This window comes from Epinephelus lanceolatus, chromosome 20 (assembly GCF_041903045.1).
Source record: "Epinephelus lanceolatus isolate andai-2023 chromosome 20, ASM4190304v1, whole genome shotgun sequence".
Lineage (NCBI taxonomy): Eukaryota > Metazoa > Chordata > Actinopteri > Perciformes > Serranidae > Epinephelus > Epinephelus lanceolatus.
The window spans coordinates 38,203,554-38,229,218 of NC_135753.1; the positions used below are offsets into that span (position 1 = coordinate 38,203,554).

General features: G+C 43.7%; 1 protein-coding gene across 2 annotated transcripts in view; it reads left to right on the forward strand.

Moving 5' to 3' along the window:
- Positions 1-25,665, forward strand: part of snx7 (sorting nexin 7) — a 69,332-nt gene that overhangs the window by 6,067 nt on the left and 37,600 nt on the right. For both annotated transcript variants that reach the window (XM_033638124.2, XM_033638125.2), the window contains exons 2-7: positions 6,726-6,917; positions 7,036-7,146; positions 8,792-8,950; positions 11,362-11,560; positions 12,905-13,104; positions 14,060-14,146. In XM_033638124.2, coding sequence (XP_033494015.1) covers positions 6,726-6,917; positions 7,036-7,146; positions 8,792-8,950; positions 11,362-11,560; positions 12,905-13,104; positions 14,060-14,146 — 948 coding nt within the window. The remainder of the gene's footprint in view (positions 1-6,725; positions 6,918-7,035; positions 7,147-8,791; positions 8,951-11,361; positions 11,561-12,904; positions 13,105-14,059; positions 14,147-25,665) is intronic.

Below are 25,665 nucleotides of genomic sequence, written 5' to 3' on the forward strand. Positions count from 1 at the left end.
GTTTTTTTGTGTTTTTGTTTTTTAGTCCTTTTAACTTATTTATTACTAGTCTTTGTAATGCACTGTGTAGCTGATGAGAAACAGTATTTCGTTTCTTTTTGTATGTAAATACTCAGGGAAATGACAAATAAAGTGAATCTGAATCTTTGGTGGTCAGAGGTCAAAGGTCAAGGTCACTGTAATCTTGTCTATCTTATTCCCTTGAATGTGATATCTCAAGAACACCGTGAGGGAATTTATTCAAATTAGGCACAAACATTCACTTCGGCTTGAGGATGAACTGATTGGATTTGATGGTTAAGTGTCAAAGGTCAAGGTCACTGTGACCTTGCATCCATGTAATTCTCATGAGCGCTATATCTCAAGAACAGCTTTGGGGAATTTCTTTAAATTTGGCACAAATGTCCACTTGGAGTCAAGAATAAACCGATATGTTTTTGGCCATAACTCAAGAACTCCTACGCTATTTATGACAAAACTTCACACAAGTGTCTAACAGGATAAAATAATGAAGGTCAAAAGGTCAAAGGTCAGCTTGACTGTGACATCATCATGTTTTAACGTCATATCTCAGGAACAGAAGGGGAGACATTTGGTCAGATACTGAATTGGTGACTCTAATCTTGAAACTGTGCTGATTGTATAGATCTTCTGTGTGTGAAGCATCCATGTTTTCACTGACATGGATGGAGACTGTCAGAGACACTGGACTGGTGGGCGGAGTCATAATACTGCAAGGTGGACTGGTGGGCGGAGTCATACAACAACGGGGCAGTAATTCTAGTTGTGCAGTGTAATTTGAATTACACAGTTTCGACACTGTACACAGCAGACGCATGACATGTAGTGCAGTGGTTTACATACTGACTGAGAAAAGATACAGATGCAAATATTGAAATAAAAGCAGCTTCAGGGCTTTGCCTTCACTTCTGCTGTACCGTATTAATGCTGTTACTATAACAACTGAGCTGCTACTGATGTGATCCAAAGCTGTTTTCCTCGTGAACCACTGGTCTGATTTACAGTCAGTTGTATCTGTGGACACATTTGGCTCAGGTAGTTTGTAAATGCAACATATGTGCAGCAGGAGGCCATATGGAGGCTGTACATCACATCTTTTCACCAGCTCCGGTCTCGTCTGTCTCACTTTACGATGACATTTAGTATAGTACCTGGAAACAAGTGGAGATAGATTTGCAACTTCCTCTTTTCCTCAGCCTGTTACCATAACAACCAGTTCACCACAAAGACATGTTAATGGTGGTTGTTCTTTGCATGTCATTTGGGTTTAATAACCTTGGTTAGTTTAGACAGCAGACTGTGCTGTGTGTGCGGTTCCTGGAAAAAGAGACAGAGTGGGAGCTCCCCACAGCACATGTAGGGTCAAATGATAACCAGACGCTCTGGGAGAGAGAGGTCATCATGTTTGTCGTCTTTTTTTTTTTTTTTTTGTAGTGTGGAGCAGTGCAAGGGGGGCGGGGCTGCTGACCTCAGCAGCTTCTCGCTGTTGTTACAGGAAACAGACCTGCGGGCAGCACACTTATGGTTCACTGGTGTTTGCATAAAATGGATCATTTGAATGTGACAGGTCTGCTGTGAAAAGGTCTGTGCTTACGTGTGAATCACACTCGAGAGCAGAGTGGAAAGCTGACTGTCCTAGAGAGATTAAGACTCCATATGGGGGGGAATCGCCAGAAGACACGATACTTCAGTCACAATACAATATTATTACAATATTGCGATAAAATATATTGAGATTTATGACATTTTTTACTACGACAAACTATTTCCCTGAAGGAATCTTTGTTCTGAGATAAAGTTTCAGTCTGTTCATCGACTTCAGTCATTTTTATTGCAGCAAAATGTGACACAGAGCAGACACACTGACCAACACTGTCATAACACCTGTCAGAACTGCTGCACACACCTGACAGACTGAACTGTGGGCACATTTAACGCCCTCTGAGAGGACAGATTAAGACCTGAGACAAACACGTCACATGCAGGTGTCCTGCTGACTGAGGGACAACACACATGTTAGAAGTGTCGTCTGTTACAGGAGGTCTGCAGTGTTTGCTCCACTGTGACTTTGGTGTCCTGAGATAGTGTCTCCTGTCCTCTGTCAGATAATGTCCCGCTGTAGTTTGGAGAACGTGAGACAGTGTCTCCTGTCCTCTGTCGGATAATGTCCCGCTCTAGTTTGGAGAACGTGAGACAGTGTCTCCTGTCCTCTGTCGGATAATGTCCCGCTCTAGTTTGGAGAACGTGAGACAGCGTCTTCTGTCCTCTGTCAGATAATGTCCCGCTGTAGTTTGGAGAACGTGAGACAGTGTCTCCTGTCCTCTGTCAGATAATGTCCCGCTCTAGTTTGGAGAACGTGAGACAGCGTCTTCTGTCCTCTGTCAGATAATGTCCCGCTCTAGTTTGGAGAACATGAGACAGTGTCTCCTGTCCTCTGTCAGATAATGTCCCGCTCTAGTTTGGAGAACGTGAGACAGCGTCTTCTGTCCTCTGTCAGATAATGTCCCGCTCTAGTTTGGAGAACGTGAGACAGTGTCTCCTGTCCTCTGTCAGATAATGTCCCGCTCTAGTTTGGAGAACGTGAGACAGTGTCTCCTGTCCTCTGTCAGATAATGTCCCGCTCTAGTTTGGAGAACGTGAGACAGCGTCTTCTGTCCTCTGTCAGATAATGTCCCGCTCTAGTTTGGAGAACGTGAGACAGTGTCTCCTGTCCTCTGTCAGATAATGTCCCGCTCTAGTTTGGAGAACGTGAGACAGTGTCTCCTGTCCTCTGTCAGATAATGTCCCGCTCTAGTTTGGAGAACGTGAGACAGCGTCTTCTGTCCTCTGTCAGATAATGTCCCGCTCTAGTTTGGAGAACGTGAGACAGTGTCTCCTGTCCTCTGTCAGATAATGTCCCGCTCTAGTTTGGAGAACGTGAGACAGTGTCTCCTGTCCTCTGTCAGATAATGTCCCGCTGTAGTTTGGAGAACGTGAGACAGCGTCTTCTGTCCTCTGTCAGATAATGTCCCGCTCTAGTTTGGAGAACGTGAGACAGTGTCTCCTGTCCTCTGTCAGATAATGTCCCGCTCTAGTTTGGAGAACGTGAGACAGCGTCTTCTGTCCTCTGTCAGATAATGTCCCGCTCTAGTTTGGAGAACGTGAGACAGTGTCTCCTGTCCTCTGTCAGATAATGTCCCGCTCTAGTTTGGAGAACGTGAGACAGTGTCTCCTGTCCTCTGTCAGATAATGTCCCGCTCTAGTTTGGAGAACGTGAGACAGTGTCTCCTGTCCTCTGTCAGATAATGTCCCGCTGTAGTTTGGAGAACGTGAGACAGCGTCTCCTGTCCTCTGTCAGATAATGTTTGTGAGTCATTCTTCATGTGTGTGTTCTGTGAGCGGGAAAGAGTTGTAACAGATCGAGTCTCATGCTTGTGGCTTGAAAGAATAACGTAACCTTTTAGACTCGATGTTCATGATATGGTCATTTTTACTTCCCACGTGCAACAAGCTGCAATACATCGAGTATATTCGATATATCGCCCACCCCAATTCTCAGACACGCTTTCTTGGAAGACCTTCATAATGTTGCACTCACTTGTTCACATTCAAAGTGATGGAAATAGTTGTGTGAAGGGTAAAAGAAGTGCTAGCCAGAGAAGTTCAAACCCTCGCTCCTCTTGCATCTCCACGCAGCTGACCAATCACTGAGTGAACTGTCTCATGGGACTCGGTGGGAAGGTGTGGAAGGAGGGGCTCTCTGAAGCTATTCAACCAATCAAAAAGCACATTTGAAGAAGCAGCTTACAGTACAAAACACTGTCAGGCGTCAAGTGTCGGAGCACTGCATCATTTCATGGTCACAACACACACTGGATGTGTCATACAGATGGAAGAAGTGGTCAGGGTACAGGAGCCAGGATGTGCCAATCCAGGAAGCAACTTTGCTAAAAGTGCTGTTTTTCCTGTGAGCTGACAAACGTCAGTGCTTGGAAGTAGGACAACGATGCATCATGCTGATTTGTCAAGACTCTGCTTTGTGCTGCTTGCATGCAAAAACAATGGGCTTGGTGTGTGTTGCCTTCAAGAGTCTATAGCCATGCTGCCGGTTCTGTGAGACTGAGGCACAGTGGTGCTTTGAGCTAAATGCCAGGGGGATATGTGATCTACTTGGGGAATAACAAAGGACAGAAACGCACCATGCTTCTTTTCTGATTATTTTCAGGTTTAGGTGAAAATGTTAGATTTTCATTGTGGTCTCAGACTTTTGAACCTGCTGTGTGCTTATGTCTCAGTATATTGAGGAGCAGTCTAATTTAAAACACCCATGGCCTTCAAGGGAACTTAAGGTATCCATTAAGGCTAGGGCTGGGCAGTATTCGCGGTGACGGTAACTTACCACAGTAAGCATGAGCCGCGGTACTGCTTTTGTGGTTACCTTCATACCGGGGGGGCCCGGCAGCCGGCCTGCCTGCCTCACGCACCTCCCTCGCTACGTGATGGAGGTGGCCTGGCCGACTGCACCAAACCCAGGCCCGTGGAGAAGGGGGCCCGGGAGCCGCCGGCCCTCCCTCTTCCCTCTAACGTTTATACATACTATATAATGTTGTATACACAATAATAGATGGATTAGCAACTGTTTTACTTCTGACAATAAGTAGTTTCCATCCTAGCTTTTTAAATTGTTTTATTTAAAGTGTAAAAAAAAAGAGAGAAGACGATACCGCGATATCATGCCGTCACCGCATTCCCCCAAAATAATACCGTGATACTGATTTTAGGCCATACCGCCCAACCCTAATTAAGGCCACACCAAACTTTTGACATATTTTGACGGCCTAAAATGAGGGACTTGACTTTAATTTAAATTAAAATGTTCTCACTTAAAGGCGCTGTATGTAAGAATGTGGCCAAAACGGTTACTGCACTCAAACTCAAAATACTGCCGCGAGTCATGTCTGCCCCCCCTCCCCTACAGATTCGAGGTTGCTGCTCTGTGCTGAATTGCTGCGTTGTACTCTGGCGTCCGGCAAAAATAGAAGTCCTGCGTATCTGTTGCGGAGGGCTCCGGAGTGCCGCAACTGTGACAGAGCCGGAACGCAGCACCGCCGCAGCCGGTGGAAGCACACACATTGACTAGAACTGAATCCTATCAGCTCCGCTGCCGTTCCGGAGCGTAAACGCAACCAACACGTATGTGGTGGAAATTGGGGGTGATTTGTTTGCCCACGGGCGGCTGCCGTGGCAGGGCCGTGTCGCCGCATCCTTGATCTTCGGTTTTCCAGCGGACTGTTCGAGCAAGTCCGGCTTCTCTGCTGCTATGTTAACAGGATACAGCTGAGGAGGAGCCGGCTGCTAATGCTGCTTGTCGTGCTGCTAACATTTGTTTCTCAAAAAAATCAGTCGGGTCGATGACCCACCTGCACATGGGCACAGTTTAACAGTTTAAAGTATTCGAAATGTCCATCCCCGTCAAGTTATGATGCTAGTTAGCCAACTTTGGCTAAAGCTTACCTGTCGAGGAGAAGAGTAGCCACTTCAACATCCGATTTCAAATTCTTCTCCACTTTCAGCCGTCTCCACCGTTCAAAAGCATCTCCTATATAGAGCCTCAAGTTTTGTCTTGGCGTTTTTGGGAATCATAACGAGGTCGTTTGGGCAACCCGCTGAGACTCTACTGACTGCGTGACTGGTAGACGGCGGTGGGTGGTGCAACAGGCCAAAACACAAATTCAAAACATAAACATGATTTGCAGACTGTAATTTTTTAATTTAAATGCAAATATTCTGGCTGTACTATTGTTGTCGGTGAGATCAGTGTGTTATATGAACATTATTCCTTAGTCTCTGTGACATATTAGGAGGATTTTACGACTATTTGCTTTAGATTTCTTACATATAGCTCCTTTAACTCTGAGTTGTATTAAAATTATATGGAACGAGGATTTGGTTGACTTAAAAGAGACATTTACCCTGCTTTGTGAGCACAGAATAAACTCCCATGAAAATTAAAAAGAGCAGCAGCACCATAACTTTAATCAACGTAACTTGGTTTAGGCCATAACCATAAAACTCACTGACTCCTTTCCTATGGCCAGCAGACCAGACGTGTGCACACAGCTCTGCAGGAGACGAATATGCCTTTCTGTGTGCATGTGAGTTTTTTTGGGTTGTCACAGACAGGCTGGAAAACAGGTTAGTAAACAGCAGGAAGCAGAACACTCTAGTGATTGCTTCTTTTCATAAATCTTAAAGTCTCTTGTTCAGTCTCTTTCTGTCCCAGTGCAGACTAATTTGAATAGATATTTGAGTGCTGTTTGGGCCTATTTTGTGGCATCCTGTCATTGCATCTTGCCAGTTGAGGGGCCAAAATTAGCATGTTCACCCAGGTGTTGTATTTCCATCCCTGCTTATCGGAGCTGGAGTCAGTGAATACCCCGACTACGGCAGTCATTTGACCCAAGTGTAAATGCCGGCTCTTTTTTTCGTTTGCATTAAAAAGCCAGATGTTGGCAGGTGTCAGAGGTTTTTGTGTAGTGGCAAAGGGGCCGTAGAGATGGGACAGGTGCAGGGAATTAGCCTACACACAGGGGGATAACGGCACAGACTTTGAGGAAGTCTCCCATCAGAGACGTTCCTGGTGTTGCACTTTGTTGTTTACGTGAAAAGTGACAGAACTTGTAGAACATCACTGTGCTAACAGCGACATCGTCTCATTGGTCCAGAACACGTCCCTGGCAGATGGAGGTTCCATGCCCAACTCTCCCAGCTCCATGGTCAACCAGTACACACTACAGGAGGAGGAGGAGGAGGAGGAGCAGGATGCCAACACCAAAGACATCTTCATCACTGTGGATAACCCAGAGAGCCATGTCACTGCCATCGAAACCTTCATCATGTACAGAGTGGTGACCAAGGTGGAAATGTCTGACTGTACATTGCCAACTGGCTAAGAATGAGTATAGTATATATATAGTATATATAGGAGGAGTATATTCTGCTGTGTTGATACTGATCTGTGATTTCTCTCTGCAGACCACGCGGGGTGAGTTTGACTCCAGTGAGTACGAGGTACGCCGGCGCTACCAAGACTTCCTGTGGCTCCGGAGCCGACTGGAAGAAAACCACCCGACACTCATCGTCCACGTACGTATCAGCACCACCATCACCACAGCAGCTGCTGAACACATCTGTGGCCTGCTTGGACCGTACCAGAAGTTTTGGATGTTTCAGCTCATTTTCCACAAGTCACACATACTGAACATTACTGCCAACCACTTTCCAAAGCACTCCGTGGAGTTTCAGGGTTTTAAAGATAATTTTCTTTCCGTCTAGGATTCCTTTGGTTTTTCATTCATTTTCATACAGTATGAAAATCAGCTTGTGTCGACCAGAAACTGACATATTTCATTTTGAAATATTCAGAGTTGTCAGTACATGTGACGGAGATGTATACAAAAGCATTAATCTGATATTCACAGGTCATGTGCTCTGAACAATTTTTTAATGGGTTTTTGAAACTAATTTATTTTCATCTTTACCTCCCCTCATTGCAGACACAGTCTCCTTGTCCAAAAATAGATACTTCAGACTAATTAAACATTCGTCTTCTCCCTCCTGTTATAAACACAAAAATCAACCCAGTCCTCTAGTTTTTAAAGAAAATCACTTACATCCTGTTCTGTTTTGTGACAGCCGTGGCCCGAGGCAGAATGTTTTCAGGTTGTCCCTCTGCATGTACGTCCGTCCAGTCCTTGTAAACACGATATCTTAAGAATGACTGAAAGGGATTTCTTCAGATTTGGTACAAATGTCCACTTGGACTCAGCAGTGGTCAAAGGTCAAGGTCACTGTGACCTTGCATCCATCTCATTCTTGTGAACGGGATATCTTAAGATCAACTTGAGGACATTTCTTCAATTTGGCACAAACATTCACTTCAACTTGATGACCTCATTAGATTTTAGTGGTCAAAGGTCAAGTTCACTGTGACCTAGTCTGTGTCATTTTTGTGAAAATGATGTCTCAAGAACACCATGAGGGAGTTTTTAAATATTTGGCACAAATGTCCACTTTGACTCAACAATGCACTGTTGGAATTTTGCTGGTCAAAGATCAAGGTCACTGTGACCATGCATCTGTCTCATTCTCGTGAACACCTCAAGGCCACTTGACTGAAGAATAAACTGATTAGAATTTTGTGGTCAAAGGTCAGTGTGACCTTATGAAATATTATTTTTGCCATAACTCAAGAATTCAAATGCTAATTATGACCAAACTTGACACAAATGTCTGACAGGATAAAATAATGAAGGTCAAAAGGTCAAAGGTCAGCTTGACTGTGACATCATCATGTTTTAACGTCATATCTCAGGAACAGAAGGGGAGACATTTGGTCAGATACTGAATTGGTGACTCTAATCTTGAACCTGTGCTGATTGTATAGATCTTCTGTGTGTGAAGCATCCATGTTTTCACTGACATGGATGGAGACTGTCAGAGACACTGGACTGGTGGGCGGAGTCATACAACCACAGGGTGGACTGGTGGGCGGAGTCATACAACCACAGGGTGGACTGGAGGGCGGAGTCATACAACCATGGGGCAGTAAATCTAGTTAATGTTAAGAATTACATGCCACACTTTCGGGACGTTATTAATAAACATTTAGATAGTTCATCATTGATATTTGTGAATCAATGCCGGGTCGTTCCCATCTGCATCATGAAGCATCTTAAAATCTCCTACCTTGCACACATGATAGGACTGAATTTGTGTCTCGCTGTTCCAGCCGCTGCCTGAGAAGTTTGTGATGAAAGGTATGGTGGAGCGCTTCAACGACGACTTCATCGAGACCAGGAGGAGAGCCCTGCACCGCTTCCTCAACAAGATCTCTGAGCATCCCATACTGTCCTTCAGCCAACACTTCAAAGTCTTCCTCACTGCACAGGTCTCTTTCTCACACACACAGACACACATTCTTGTGCTTCTGTCCTTTTGTGGACCCTGATTGACACATTCCCTAGCCCCTTTACCGTAAATGTTTATTATTATTGAGGAAGGAGGGGTGGTGCAAAAAAAGGGGAGGCAGAGGGCGGGACTTATGTTTTTTATTTTCACTCAGGGGAGTGGCATACAAATTTAAATGGCTGTGTTATTATGTTACCATCGGTTTTTAAAGAAAACATGCTCTTCAGATTTTGGGGGGAGGTGTGGATTCACATGAACGTACATGAATACGCAGCCGGACCGGCTTGTAAACAATGGGCTGGAGATCAACACAGAGAGAGGGTGTGTGAGGTCATGCTATACTCCAGATGAAATTATACCTCTAGTTTTTCACATAGCAATTTTTTAATTCCTTCAATCTAGAAATTATGAATTTCGCTTATTGCTCCTTTAAAGAAAATATTCCTTCCAAACCTGCACATTTTTACTATAAAATTGTAACTTAACTTAAATAAAATAACTTATAAAACATAATTAAATCTCATCTTAAATTAATGGTATTTTATCAAGATTACTTTATTCTATAATAAACTTCTTTAGTCTCCTTTCCAGCCTGTCTGTGACAAACCTTTAGTCTCCAACAAGAGTGAAAACTGAGGCTTTTGTCAACTCCATGAATTCTTCTTCAATTTTTAACATTCAAACATCAAAGGGTAAGTTTTAAAACACTAATAACTGATTTAAGGTGAATGGAGGGTCCTGCATTTTCCCTCAGCAACTCAGGGACCTAAACCGAACTGTAACCTGAACCCCAAAACCAAGTCTTAACCCTCAAACAGGCCAATGAACAAGTGAAGACTGGCCAGAATGTCCTCACTTGTCAAAAATATCCTCACTCTGCTCTTAAAATACATGTTTTGGTCCTCACTATGTATCATGTACAAGTATACACACACATAAACAAGGATATGTTGGTTCAAGAAATCGGTTTTACAGAGAAAGCTTCTTACTCAGACTGTAATAATCAGTTATTCCACTACCCAGTGTTACATAATTAAGCATAATATACACTACAAAAAAAAGAAAGAACTCTGCCCTGAGACTACAAACTGTGCTTACTGCATTTCTGTTTGTGTACAGTTTAAACAAATGAGATTCAGCATGTAAATCAGTGAGCTGTAGAGCTGTTAGTAGGAAGGTTATGCTAGGCTAGGCTAACCACATCCTGGCTCCAGCTTTAGTCAGCCCCCTGAACTGTACTGTGATATCCATCGTCGTATCTCACTCTCAGAAAGAAAATATTTTCCATAATGTTGCGCTGTTTGCTTAATGCCTATCATGTTAAATTGAGCTTGTAACTGTGCGTTCACACCGGGCGCGAGTGAAGCGAATTACTTGCGCATAACGCGAGTAACGCGCCATGCGTAACGCATGAGTTTGGACGCCGGACCATTTTGTTAATTCGCATTATTGCGTCAGTTACACGAGTAGCGAGTCCGCCCATTTTCACTACATAACAACATCTGGCCCGCCATTCTCTCCTCAACCATGGCTGACCACCATCACTGCTTTGTACCTGCTCTGGAAGTCCCAGATGCGTCGGAGGGCCAAACGCCGTCGTTTTTGGGTTCACCCTATCCTGCAAAAGCGCATCCAGCTCGGCAAGTTTCACCACCTCCTCCAGGAACTCCGTCTGGATGATAGCCGCTTTCAGCGGTACTTCAGGCTGACTGGGGCCCAGTTTGAGGACCTGTTGGCGAGGGTTGGCGCCAGGATCTCCCGGCAGGACACCAACTACAGGCGCTCCATTTCAGCTGCGGAGCGCCTGTCCATCTGTCTCCCTGGTGAGTAGCAGTTTATTGTTGTGTCAACAACTGGACGTCAGTGGTGTCAAGACGTCGGGAGAATCTCAACGCTGACTGGCTTTCGCGGCACAGCGTCACGCGAATTCGCCTCAAAAGTTCAATATTTTCAACTCGAGTGATGAGGTGATGGACGCGAATTTCGCAGCTATCGCGCCTACGCATTTATCGCGTCTATCGCGTCGCGCTAGACGCGTCCATCGCGCCGTCCAGCATGAATTCGTGTCTAATTGCGTCTTTGCATTGACTTTGTATGTAATCTCAACACGCGAATTCGCGCTCGGTGTGAACGCACAGTAAGACTTTAAAGCAGAATGTAATATTTCCCCGCTAAGCTGCAGACATGTTTACTGTTTGGTGTCATGGAGCCAAATAGTTGCAGCTCATCTCAAATCCTCTCTTTATTCTGCATTGTTCCTCCAGTCGGGCATCATATTTATGGTCTCTTAAAATCAAGTCATACTGCATTCAGACCAGTATGAACATTTTTAGGAGCTTGATCAACATTGATGCACCTCTTAATCAAAGTTGCGGTGTGTGACCCCGACAGGAGTTGCAGTCTCATAAGAAACAGGGTCCAGGCTTCCTGAGCAGGATGGGGGACACGGTGAGGGCGGTGGCCAACTCGGTACGAGGCCTGAGGAGCCGGCCGGAGGAGTTCACTCAGATGCAGGAGTATGTGGAGGACTTCAGTAACAAGATCTGCTCTGTGGATAAAGTCACCCAGAGGATCATCAAGGAACAGAGAGGTACTGCAGCAGGCACACTGAGGGGTTCATTTACAGAATGTAAGACTTCTAGATACTGTGTTGAAACGAAGCAAGGCCAAAATTGAGTCAAGTCAAAAAATAAAAATAATGGAAGATGAAGTTGAACTTTGTTGACCCATAAAAAAGATGGAAAACAAATCAAATCAAATCTAAAAATGACATATCCATAAGTATGTTTTTTACTTTCTGGTTGTTCTCATTTCATGTACAAAATGTCCCTGATTTTCTAAACTAACATTAAGTGGGGCTGTTTGATCAATTCAGGACTCTGTTATCAATAATAAGCCGGTTGAAGAACACACTCCATTTGTGTCTCTGTTGTAGCTGTCTCAGGTTAAATGATTTTAAATTCAGCTTTTACCATTTTATCTGTCTGTCCAATGTAAACCATTCAATATTTGGGTGTCTTGATACATTAATGATGTTTTTCACCAGCCCCTTTAATTCAGTTTAATTGTGGTGTGCCACAAGGGTCCATCCTTGGTCCACCCCTGTTCCCTGTGTCCATGCTGCCCATTGGCCACACAGATTATTTTTTTGGTCCCGACACTGCTATGCACAATCACTCAAATGAAATAAAAAATAAATAAATAATTAAAACTGTTGAACAGGCTTTTGAGCTCTATGTGAAGTAGGGCTCCACAGTTCATTGAATATTAATCATGATCACAATTTAGGCTCTCCACAATTCTCTCTCGCTCTGCTCGTAGAAACTTCTGCTGTATATCAAATCAGGCGCTTCCTAAACTAACGTCCGTGGCAGCAGTCACACTCCTGTGGATGCGCACTGCACCAGCAGCCTATGAAAAACTGTCCTGAATGTTGCAGCTGCAGTCCAGAGCAAAAGAGAAATATAGAACCATAGACTGTATAAAAGCGGGCAAAACCAAAATCAAATGTCTGAAGCAGAAGGCGAAGAGCTGGTCCCTCTATACAGATCATCATCAGTTATCTGGAAGTATTTAGCACTTAGTGTACAACAGACTTGTGTCTGTGTTGCAAAGCAACACGACTAACTTGTTCAACCACATGAAACAGCACAACAGACTGTAGTAAGATGAACACATGAAGGCCAAGAGGAATAACGCTGCAAAGGTTGCCTTACTGAATCCCCGTCCTCGTCCAGGATTAAATCAGGACATCGACTGGAATAACTGGAGTTTTGACAGATCTGCACCTCAGAAGGGGTTCTAGAAAATCTAATTTTGGTGACCTAAACCTCTGTTTGTGTGGACGAGAGGCCAAAACAAAGAGAAAATATGCGCTCACCAAAATGTCTGTCTGTGTGTAGACAGGGCCTAAATGTGTCCTCTGTGCTTCCAGAGTATGTGGATGAGCTGAAGCAGTGCAGCCCCACCTACACCCAGTGGTCTGGGTCAGAGGAGGAGCTGGCGGAGTCTCTGAAGGGTGTGGCCGGCTGTGTGGAGCAGTGTAGTAAAGAAACAGAGGAGCAGATCCACCATCTGTCTGAGGTGCTTGTGCCCGCTCTGCACGAGTACGTCCTCTGTGCTGAGACCCTAAAGGTGAGCCCAGACCACACCTCACAACACAAGACACTGTTGGACAGTGGCTCCCAACTGGTGGGTCAGGGTCCACTCTGAATGGACCGCAAGTGACTCGCAAATGTGTCAGGTTTGTAAAAGAATGGAGCATGACGCAGAATACATTAGACTGTGACCCAAAGGCTGAACCAGTTGGGAGCCACTGCTGTAGGAGACCTGGAGGAGACTTCTCTGCTGGTTCATATGTTGAGCTGGGGCCTGTTTTATGAAAGATAATTGATAATAATTGATTTATTAACCGAAGCGTGTCCGACTCCAAACAAAAAACACTGCAGAGGTCCTGCAAAATGCAGCACAAGAATTGGGATTGTGGTTGTAACAGACAACACTATTAAATGGGTGGTGTAATTATAGCAGCATACCTGCATCTAAAGTGTTTGGCTCATCTGACCTCTCAGAGGGCGTTAAATGTGCCCACAGTTCAGTCTGTCAGGTGTGTGCAGCAGTTCTGACAGGTGTTATGACGGTGTTGGTCAGTGTGTCTGCTCTGTGTCACATTTTGCTGCAATAAAAATGATTAAAGTCGATGAACAGACTGAAACTTTATCTCAGGAGGTCAAACTGATGTTGAAGTTTTCCTTTGTGGAAATAATTTTCAATACTCAGCTTATCGTGATGTCGCATTAATATTGTATTGTGACTGAAGTTGTGATAATATCAAATCATGGGCCCTCTGCTGATTCCTATCCCTGGTAATTTGCCTGACCCTTTAGATGCACTGGGAACACAAACAGAAATGCATAACAAGAAGTTTGTTCCAGATTATTTGCGCCTGAGTTTATTTCCTGAGACTGTTTGGTGGACAGAGATGTTAGCTGCAGGTTCTGTTGTCTCTTTTTTTTACGTTATCTTCTGTTGAGCACATTACACTTAAAAACACTCACCAAGGTGCCTTGTTGTGGGAAACCTGTCTTAGGCCGTGATGAGACGGAGAGACAACATCCAGGCCGAGTTCGAAGCCAAGAGCGAAGCCCTGGCATCCAGGAAAGTCGACCAAGAAGCAGTGAGTGCAATTTTACATCCACACACACACACACTGACAGAAAATAAGACACTCACACTCCCCCTCATCCCTCAGTGCATCCCTCTGAGCCAGTCGATGTGTTTGTGTGTCCTGCAGTCATCTTCCCAGAGATTAGGTGCAATAAAGTGAAGCATGGAGTGGGGCCTCTCCCACAGGGCCAGCCTCGGCTCATATTGGGGAGGAAACAGGGCTTCCTGGGAGGATTATCTAAATATCCTGGCTGGTCGCCTGCAAGTCAGTCCTCAGCTCAGTGGAAATAAGAGCTGTCAATATTATTTCACACTGTAAGCCCAGCAGCTAATCGCGGCGTAATGAAAATTCCCATATCCTCTATAGATGGAGACTCGCTTCAAAATGTCAGGAGACAAAGAACCAAGACGGAAAGTTAGGCAAGCAAAGGACACAGCTATTTTTGGTCACTTTACTGGAGGTGTTTGTGTCTCTGAGCATGTTGTGTGTGTGTGTGTGTAGATTTGCAGGTGTGTATCCCCCTCACCCGTATCAGAATCCATCTGTGAGATTTTAATTAAGAAGCAGGACAGAGATTTTTCCCCACAGATGTGTATTGTATTCACGCTTTAATTAGCTGTGTGTGTGTGTGTGTGTGTGTGTGTGTGTGTGTGTGAGAGTGTGTGAGAATGGGGCGGCTTTAATTCAGTCATCCAGCCTCTAATGCATATCAGTCTGCTTCTGCCTTTAACAGATCTGCACTAATGAGAAGGGAAATGTCAAATAGTTCCTTTGTTACGGTTTCCAACTGAGCTTTCTGTCAAAGAAACGCCGCGGCCACACGCTGGGCTGAATGAGAGCTCAAGAAACACACCGGCTTCCATTCAGCTTTTATATGACTTCATTCATTTATCAGTTATGTGGTAAAAAATGTTGATTTGCAAGACGTTGTCATTTGAGGAATCAGGAAGGCCACCTGTGTTAGCAGATAAAAAAAACTGTATTTCTGAGGTCGTCTTCATGAATCTTTTGACCCATAGACTCCTTTGTAGTTGATCCGTGTCCCAGCTCAGCAGGACGTACTACTGTTACTGTATTGACAGGAAAGATCAGCCAGTAAACCTGAAGGTTTCTGAGTACATTGATGTGTAAAAAAGGAAAAGTTTACACAACTAGTCCATAGCCATTGGTAGCTTTGTCACCTTCTACCTATGCCAGTCCTCAATGCCTATGTGCAGTTTCACATAGATTGACCACGTCAGTGAGTAGAAAAACGTGGGACAGACAGAATGACTGACTGACAGAATGACACACTGACAGTTTCCGTGATTATGTACAGCATACCATACCATGACTTAGTCATACCAAACATTAGAAAACAACACCAACACTGGTCCACAGGGGGAGCCACAGCGATCGGTCGCATTTTAGCCATTTTGAAGCATTTTTCTGTTGTTATAGCGCCACCCAGTTGCCAATTAGAGTTAAATTTCTCCAGTCACCTTGAGGCGTCCTGTTCTACATATCTACCAAGTTTAGTAAAAATCCATATGGCGGTTAGGCCTAGATAAGAAATGAGCTCTCTAGCGCCCCCATTTTGTTTGATGGGGTCAATAATGGAGGGGTCCCCTCAGATTATGTGTGGTCATATGCCTACAAAGTTGCGTGGTGATGGGTGAAACCCTTGAGATGTTATACACCTTTATGTGATGAGCCACGCCCTCCGCAATATTCATTGCCTTATAGAAGCTCAGTTTTAGCAAGTTTTCCAACTTTTGCCAAGAGGGAACTTTAGATATTGGTCCCTAGATTATGTTCACCCAGTTTCATGCAGATCGCTCAAACTTCCTAGGAAGAGATCCATTTGAAGTGTTTTTCAAAAAATTCAAAATGGTGGAAAATCTATATAAGCGGAAGTTATGGGTTCTTGAGGCAAATGTGTTCCTCATGAGGAGAGGCATCTCTGTGCAAAGTTTCATGTCTCTACCACATACGGGGCATGAGATATGCCCATTCAAAGTTTGACATTTCAATGGGTTGCTATAGCGCCCCCCTTTGGCCAATTGATGTAATATTGCTTCACTGGCATCCTCCCATGACCCTCTACCACTGTGCCAAATTTCACATGGATTGACCAAGTCAGTGAGGAGAAAAACGTGGAACAGACACACAGAGAGAGTTTTCATCATTACATAGTAAGATAAGAAAATGTCATATCTATTCAATTGAACAGGATCTATTTGCAGGACATTTAACATGTGTTGCCAAAGCACAAATACAATTAAAAGGCAGTGAATACATTTACAACTGCGGGTTGTCTGTCCGTTCATCCCGTTCTTGTGAAGGTGAGATCTCAAGAACGCCTAAATTTGGCTCAAACATCCTCTGGACTCAACAACTGATTGGATTTTGGAGCACTCTGTCACTACGGAGACACGCTGTTGGGACACATCACAATGTGTCTCATTGTCTCGCTGGAATAAGACGGGACGTCCCTGAAAAAGACGTCGTCTGGATGGCAGTATATGTTGCTCCAAAACTTGTGTGTACCTTTCAGCATTCATGGAGCCTTCACAGGTGTGAAGTTACCCATGATGCACCTCCATCACATCACAGATGCTTTGAGCTGGTAACAGTCTGGATGGTCCTGGAGGACAGGACATCCATGATGGACTGGTCAGACCTGAGAGTCTGAGAGGTCAAAGGTCATTCAGTGATGGATTTCAGTCTCACTCCTTACGTGCAGATATTTCTCCAGATTCTCTGAATCTATTGATGATATTATCGATTGTAGATGGTGGAATCCCCAAATTCCTTGCAGCTGTGCATTGGGAAACTTGGTTATTAAACTGTTAGACTGTTCGCCCACGCAGTTTTTCACAAAGTGGTGAGCTTCACGCCGTCCGTGCTGGTGAGGGGCAGAGCCTTTTGAGGATGCCCCTTTCAGACCCACTCATGATACATTAAATCTGATTACCTGTGGAATGTTCCAGGTGATTATTGAGAATTTCACAACTTTCCCAGCCTCTTGTTTCCCCTGTCCCAAACTTTCTGAAGTCAGAATGAGTGTATATTTACAAAAAAACATACAGTTTATCAGTTAGGACGTTTACATGCACGCAGTAGTCGAGCTAAGCTCATAGCTTGGCTAATCAGTCAAGTCGGACCTCTCGTGTTGTCTGAATTTACATGCAGAAGAGAAGATCGAATTTCTGACCAAGTACATCTGACTCCGCCTTGATATGCAACGCAGTGTCCTTTTTAATATAGTGCATATTAAACTAGTTCAGGTTCTTTCAGAAGTTTCAGAAACTTTTTAAAATAAATCAGTGTTTCGTGTTTTCCAACCGTCCATAAGCTTCAAAATGTTTAGCTCCTTTAGCTGTTGGAGCTTGAATGTAGTTTCCTCGTCCGTCCAGAAGTGCGTCGTCTTCTCGGTTGCCGCGGTGTTTGTTTGTTTTTCCGGGAGTTACTGCACTGCTGAGACATCATCAAGCCCGCGAAAGAAAAAGTGGTACATGCGCAGAACGCCGAGTCCGACTCCAGTCAGATTAAGCTGTTTACATGCATTTAAAAGTCCGGTTTCAGCAGGACTAAGCCAATAATTCAGTTTTCTCAAGCTGCATGTAAATGTACTGAGTGTGAAGATAAATATCTCGGTCGCTCAGACCACGTATTGAAGTCAGGGTTAAGCGCAGGTTGTAAACTTTTGAACACATTTGTAGATGTACTGTGGATTTTGTTCCCCATCACCTCCATGAGAAGCACTTTAGGAAGGGATCCCTTCACAGCCAGTATAAACAGGAGGAATGATCACAGCAAGAAAAACTGTTTCAGTGTTCATATGTGAACATAAGACTGACTCATTTTTCCCTTTTAGCAGTGGGGGGGGGGGAAACGCTCTCTTTATTTTGAAACTGTGCTTCTGTACATTGGGTTTGGTGGGTTGGGTAGGTAACATCACAGAGGCTGCTAGCAGGCCTTTAGATCTGAATTCTTTCCCTCTCATGTGATCCGCATCATATGTTTTCTGACGCGACCAACAAATAGCTGAATGGACTTGTATTTTTAGATGTGGTCTGAAAGGCCTGCTCGGCTGAAGGGCTGCAGCGGTGCAGAGCTGGTCTGTCTATTCAGTGATAACTGGAAGGCACATTCCATGACCGAGCTGCCTGAAACTAAACACGTGACGTCTTTTGTCATCATCACTGTGCAGCTATGTGTCTTTAGAACGCTGCTGTCTGTGCTTTATGCTATCAGATCTGGAGTACAGGCTGGAAGAGACAGAAAGAGTCGTCCAGAAATGTCAGGTATGAGCTGTAAGTCCAAACTGTACTGACCAATTTGAGATGAGAATCTCTCTGAACTACAAACAACACAGAATCAAACTCTCCCTTCTGTTAACATTTACCTGACCTTTATTGGAAGTAGAATACTGAGCTTTTTGGGTGAGTCAACATTTCCAGACAGACTGAATGTGTTTCTATGACACAGCCAGGAGGGGGCGGTGTCGCTCTAATGTAGCAGCACACAGTGAGGAACCAGGAGGGTTTCACCAAAGCATGTTGCACTATTATGGAGTGAGCTCGTTTAGTTAACGTCTCTCAGCATGAGGTTGAGTATGTTTAAAGAGTTAGAATACTTCTGTGTGTGCACTTTTGTAGTGGTGTTAATCAGTCCAACTCATAGTAGTGTCTCATAGTTTTTTTAAGGGTTCGAATACCCTCCCGTATCATATATTATAAGTTTATCTTCATGGATGTAGTGGAACATTCTTTTTTTCAAGCTCAAAAGCAAATCAACTTTTTACAGTTGCATGGTCAGGGTGAAATGATGTTGATATTGGAGGGTCTATGCCCACCTTTCCAAATTATTTGGTGTCTTTTGGGGTCAGTCTTTTCAGTAAAACACATTTTAAGAGGATATTCTGATGTATTTTATCTATATTTTGGGTACTTCTACCCAACAAATTATCCACTTACTTCCCTTCCCAAGTGGCAGCTTAGTCACAGAACCTTCAGTGGCAGCAACAGTGAAACCAAAGAATGAAAAAGTCGAGGCATGTTTCATTTCAAGGGAAAGTTCCGTTTTTTACAACCTGGACCTTATTTCTGGCATTAAATACGGTTGTTTACTCACCCAGATAAGTTTGGTGTCATTTGGAGTCCTTCGGAAGATATTTAGATCCGCGAGAGCCGCATACATCCATATAGTGGGAATGATCGGGGCACCGACAGTGAGGCTCTAAATAACACATTATCTGCCACGAAACTCGTTCATTTCACCAATATGTTTTTATGAATCGCTAGAGTTGCTTGTCATCATCATCATCCGGGTCATTTATACTGACCTACTAACCTCTGACCTGGATGATGTCATCCAGGTGCGCGCGCCGCCACACACCTGCACCACGGCTTTGTTTACAGCTGGAATTTGCTACTGTTAGTTTTTTGAAACGTGGCTGAATATTTGTCAGATTTTGAGGTTGTGGACGACGACTTTGAATATGATGGACGTCCTTGCCGTTTTGAGCCAGAGTATACGGATGAGGAGCTCTCTGAAAGGAGGATGCGGAGGCAGAGAGAGGAACAGCTGGCCAGAGAACAACAAACCGCTGCACGTCCGAGAATAGATGCTAACTGGTGGTGTTCTTGTGGACAACGTTCCATTATGCCAACAGAGGAGGAATGTCTTTGTTGCTCAGAGTGGGATTTGAGGCCAGGAGATAACGTTACACGTCTGGATGTCTCCAGAAATGACTGTCTCACAACTACAGAGGATTTCACTTCTATCATCAACCGTGCTGTTGTAGAGACTTTTTTTCGTGTCCTGAAAGTAAACTGAAGACCCAGCCAAAGCCTGCAGGACCGAACGGGCAACTTTCGATTGAGTAAGTAACGTTAGCCTACACACATGCATAAATTGTTTATTTTCCTTGAATTTGTTTGCTTGATAAGTAAATAACTATGAGAATTCACATTTCTTTAGTTTCTTCTCATCGCTTGTGTAGAACGGCCCGCACACTGCACAAAAAGCAGAGGCACTTCTTATGCAAAACCTGAATTTATTATTACATAGTGCTCAGTGACAAAAAGTGAGAAACAGAAAGGTGAACGTTTCGGTGGTAAAGAGGGTTGTCTTTACGAATTGCCTCTGGATGACATCATCCAGGTCAGAGGTTAGTAGGTCAGTATAAATGACCCGGATGATGATGATGATGACAAGCAACTCTAGCGATTCATAAAAACATATTGGTGAAATGAACGAGTTTCGTGGCAGATAATGTGTTATTTAGAGCCTCACTGTCGGTGCCCCGATCATTCCCACTATATGGATGTACGCGGCTCTCGCGGATCTAAATATCTTCCGAAGGACTCCAAATGACACCAAACTTATCTGGGTGAGTAAACAACCGTATTTAATGCCAGAAATAAGGTCCAGGTTGTAAAAAACGGAACTTCCCCTTTAAGGTCTCGGCCTGAGTGCTGATGTGCATCATGGTTTTCATGGACAAACAAATTTGTGTGTGCTGAAAATGGATTGATGATATGCTTTATCACCTAATCTTACAGACTGTTTTTACACCTTGTTGGACACATTTTCCCCACAAGTACAACATGCTAATGTTTTTAGCACAAGCCTATGGCATTTTACATTGTATAAATTAGCCTAGCTGCTATTGGAGTTTTGCTCTACTCATATGAAACCAGGGACAACAGCAACATTTAACAAAGGTAACGTATCAAACAGGGCTGAAAATTAATGTTTTGGCTCACCAGCCAAGGGGACTGGTAGATGAAAAAATCCACCGGCCAAACATATTTTTAACCAACCAAAATAATGAATTGCTTTTTTCTGTCACATATACATTTGTTTCAGTACTTTTTAATTGAGATAATGAAGTATTATGTTAAATACAAACTTAAGGGAGAGGCCAGAGTGAAATTTGAAGAAAAATTAGTTGAATATTATAAAGTTTTGAGCTCAAAATTCCATTTGCACTTTGTACTTCAAACATTGTACTTTGACACTTGCTGCGTTCATGGTCACGGATGTTCTCCAGCTTCATCGTATTGTTACCGATGACAAACCAGTTGTTACGGTTTTTTCTTTAGCATATTGCCGACATACATTACAGCTCATTACTGCACCCTCAGCATCATAGTGTAGCCAGCCTCTTGAAACGCTGTTATCGCTGAACCTCCATTTCTCACAAAACTTTCTTTTTTTCTGTAACGTTACAGCTTCCGCTTTGTCCTCGTCTGTGTTTTTTCATTTTGTCGGTGGTTTACTTACACCTGGTAAATGTCGCCACATGACGCCTGCAGTGATAGCTTGTTACTAACAGCAGATCATGGATCTAGGCGCGCAATATGCCTACATGCGCGTGTGTCCTCCACGTAGGCCTACAGGTACCTTGATGCAGCGGGGAGCAATTTAAGTGCGACACACAACAAACAGAGCACCGGTCTGCTATTAGCCACCGTCAAATAGCTATTATATAATTTATTACATGACTATTTTGGTACAAACATTTACCCGTCAATGTGGCGGATAGCCTTCTGAGATTTAGTCGCCAAATGGAAAATCTACCCGCATCTGCCACTTGGCGGGTGTTAATTTTCAGCCCTGGTAACAAACTTCAGCTCCATTACAACTCAAAAGGTTCACTGAAAAAAACAACTGTCTAGACAAGTTTTTCAAACAAATCCAACATGCTAACGTCATTAGCACAAGCATATGGCATTTTACGTTGTATAGTTTAGCCTAGCAACTAGCTAACTCTTACTTGAAATAAAAGTAAATAAAGACTTTGTTTCCACTGAGGGAAATGGTTTCAGCTTACAGAAGTAGACGGGAAGTCTGCGTCGCCACAACGTGTAGTTAAATTTCTGGGGAGGTGCACGTCAGGTTGTGGTGTAACGTGACGTGTTAACGGCATGTTGTAGGTATGACAACGATTTGACGCAGAAGTATAAATCCTGTTTTAACTTTCATTGCTGTCCTGCCACATTTCTCCCTGATGCCACCGGGCGTCATTAAACAATAATTGTGACGAGCTACGTATCATGCTGACAGGGAAGGACGGCTATTTTGTTGCCGACAACTTTGGTGTGAGACCAGGTTGATTGTAACTGGCGTTAATGTGAGTGAGGTGCACAAGTGATCTGGCTGTTGCTGATAGTTACTACCTGTAAGAACATGCTGTTAAATAACCCAAAGGTCTGTGGGATATCAATAACCTGAGTGCTGAGACTTCTGGTCAGGTATAATAAAAACAAATCTACAAACACTACTCCAGCAATAAACTCTCCATACAGCTGAGCTCAGTATCTTTTATTGGAATTCATGATAAGTCCTTCTCCCATGTTTGCTTTATACAGGCGACACTGCGTTACTTTCACGTTCACAGCGTGATTTAATGTTTACTGAAGGCATAGTACAGTTACTACACTGCACACACTGCTGCACAGCTCACAGCTCTCCTCAGTTACAACTGGACACTTTGGTAGGCGAGAAAAGTAAAGTGTACACCCACCCACACACACCCACACACACCCAGATGTTATACGCTATTCATAGCCCCAACAAGATGGCTGGATCGATATCACTGCAGTAACAAGCAGGCCACTGAGATCCCCACTGTGTGTGTGTGTGTGTGTGTGTGTGTGTGTGTGTGTTATGGATAAGCCCGTGTTAGGAAGGCATTGTTGATTGAACTTGAGTAAATGCTGTTGTCAGTCTAAATGTCAGACAGCTAATCCTGCTCAGGCTCAGTGAATCCAGCAGCATCAGATTATCTGCTCTGTGTCGACAGGTGATCTGATGTGGACTTCAGGGTCTTCATTCAGTCTCAGCTTAACTTTACTGTTTCATGTATTTATGCTGAAGTTATGGGTGGGTGACGTGTCAAACATACTTGATGTATCACAGCTTGTTTCATGTGTGATGTGTAAAATGACTGTGCCAGGGTTGACGTCAAAACCCGGAAGTTTAGCATCGCGCTGGTTCCCGGAAGAGAAAGTGAATGTGATTTTTGCATTGTGTTTTGGATTATGTCAGAAAATAAGTTTATATAGTAAAGTTATATAGTAAAGTTTATGATACTTACAGGTTTTGTTCAGCGAGATAATCTTCACATATGAACACCTTTCATACTGCATTTGAAGCTTAAATGCGATCACCAGAAGTAAAAAGCTAACGTTAGGCTTTAACGGACTACATGACTATGTTAAACGTCACCGCCACTAAGCTTTCAACTGATTTCGGCCGCTTTATTTTAAAAACATTGTATAATGGGGAAATCGGACTGTTTAAGCTAAATAAGAAGCTGTAATGGCGGACTGCCAGCACTCTCACCTGTTCGGGGGTTATGACGTTTAATGTCCCCGACAGGGTTTGTAGTCGTATTGAGCAACTTGTTAGCAACCGCCTTTTTTACGACACGTAAAAGCTTCAAAATTCACAAGCAGGGTATTTACTGACGTGTTTTATGTCGTAGAACAAAACCTGAAACTCGCTTAAGCTTTGTTAACCACAGACCTTATTTGAGGCATTTTACCGAAATCCCATTCAAAAAACGTACTGACTTTAGACGAGAGAACCGGAAGTGCTAAAAGCGCTAACGGAGTTCCGGGTTTACTGGCACACTCTATTGTGAACATCATGTAAAAACTGCACGTCGTTTTTTTAAGCATGACACTTGCGTCCGTGTTTCTTCCAGTACTTTATTCAGTCTTATTATAACAGTACTTTAACTTCATTGAAACAATACTTTATTTTAAATTTCAACTTCATCATAAATATATTATGCGAAACAGCCTAAAAATAAATGCATTCAATTAAATAAATCCATTTTATTTTTAAGCCATATCTTCCAGCCCGAACTGAAATTCAACATACTGATATTAAACTGACTGGAGGTGGCGAGTTTCAGCAGGTGGTGCGAAAGCAGCTTAATAGCAAGTATTACCTAATACGTAAGAATAACTGGGCGTTTCCCATAGTCACTGCCCCCTCTCTGTGGAGCTCACTACCAAACCACACCAAATATTCAGAAAGGCCCTCACCTCTTCACCCAGCTAACCCCCCCTACATGAGTCTGATGTATTATTAACTCACTTTTTATGATGAAACTAACTCATTAGTCAGTTAAGGCAGTTTGATGCAGTGGCTGTTTGTTCAGTGTATCCAGTAATTCTCTAATGGATATCCAATGCTGCTCTAATGGTTTAGAGGCCACTAACTTATGAGCCATTACAACAATGTCCACTGACTCCCCAACTTCCTCTTCTTATTCAGCTGCAGTGTTGTCACTTAATGCGTAGAGGAAGATAAAACACAGTAACTGAAATAGTCTTTATAAAATGGTGGAACAAGCTGTATTCACATCACTGGCTCTTTTTAATCAGAGGTCGCCGTACAGGACGGCTATGAAGTCCTTCCTTATGCTGCTTTTGCATTTTTACACAGAACCAAATGACGGCGGCCATCATTTGGTTCTGTGTAAAAATGCAAAAATGCTCTGGTATAAGATTTTGCATGCTAGTATCGCAGAAGCATAACAGCATGACATGAAACAGCTTTGGCCTGTAGTGGGACATATAACATATACATCAGCAGCGCTTTTTATGCTTCCGCACCGACGATAGCTGTGGCCAGAGGCATTTCATGTACGTCCCATCCTTGTGAACACGATATTTGTTTAGTGCCTCAAGAGACTTTCTTGAAATTTGGCACAAACAGAAGGGGAGACATTTGGTCAGATACTGAATTGGCGAAGCTAATCCTGAAACTTTGCTGATTGTATAAATCTGTGTGTGAAGCATCCATGTTTTCACTAACATGAATTGAAACTGTAACCTCCAATTTCCACATGCTCCGTCCGCGCCGCGCTACGCAGTGCCGTGGATCTGGAGCAACTGACGGCGTGTACCCTCGCCTGCTGGATGCGTTTCTGAAGCGCTGCAAGCTCACACGTGGAAACTGCGACATTACACGATAAAAAGCACCATTCACTCCCAAAACTCCTGCAGTTTCACACCAGGCTTTCTCCTTTCGGTTTGTATCCTTGTAGAAAGGATGTGTGCTGTCATACAAAACACTATGGTTTTCCACTTCAACTATGAGTTACTCCTCGTCCACCTTTCCTCGGACCCTCGCACTGACTGATAACTTGTGCGACAGGATGTGACGTGATTTTTTAAAAAAAATGAGAGTTTACAATCTGTAGTCTGTGCATTGTGTTGTATTTTGAAATTTACCAGATGCTGTGTGCATTCTGTTTCTGGTTTGGTGCAATCTGAGCTTCATGGCTTGATGTGCAATGGACGCGCAGTCGCTGAAAAATAGACCTGGAACATATCTCCAACGAAGCGGAGCACCGTGGCACTTCTGGGACGCTCTAGAGACGCTGCGCAGCGCTCACTGTGGAAATGAAGCTGTTCACTAGACTGGGAGCGTATCTGCTACACACTGCACTGCACGGCGCAGACGGAGTATGTGGAAATTGGGGGGTAAGGAGCTGCTGGACCTCATTGTTTTCCCTA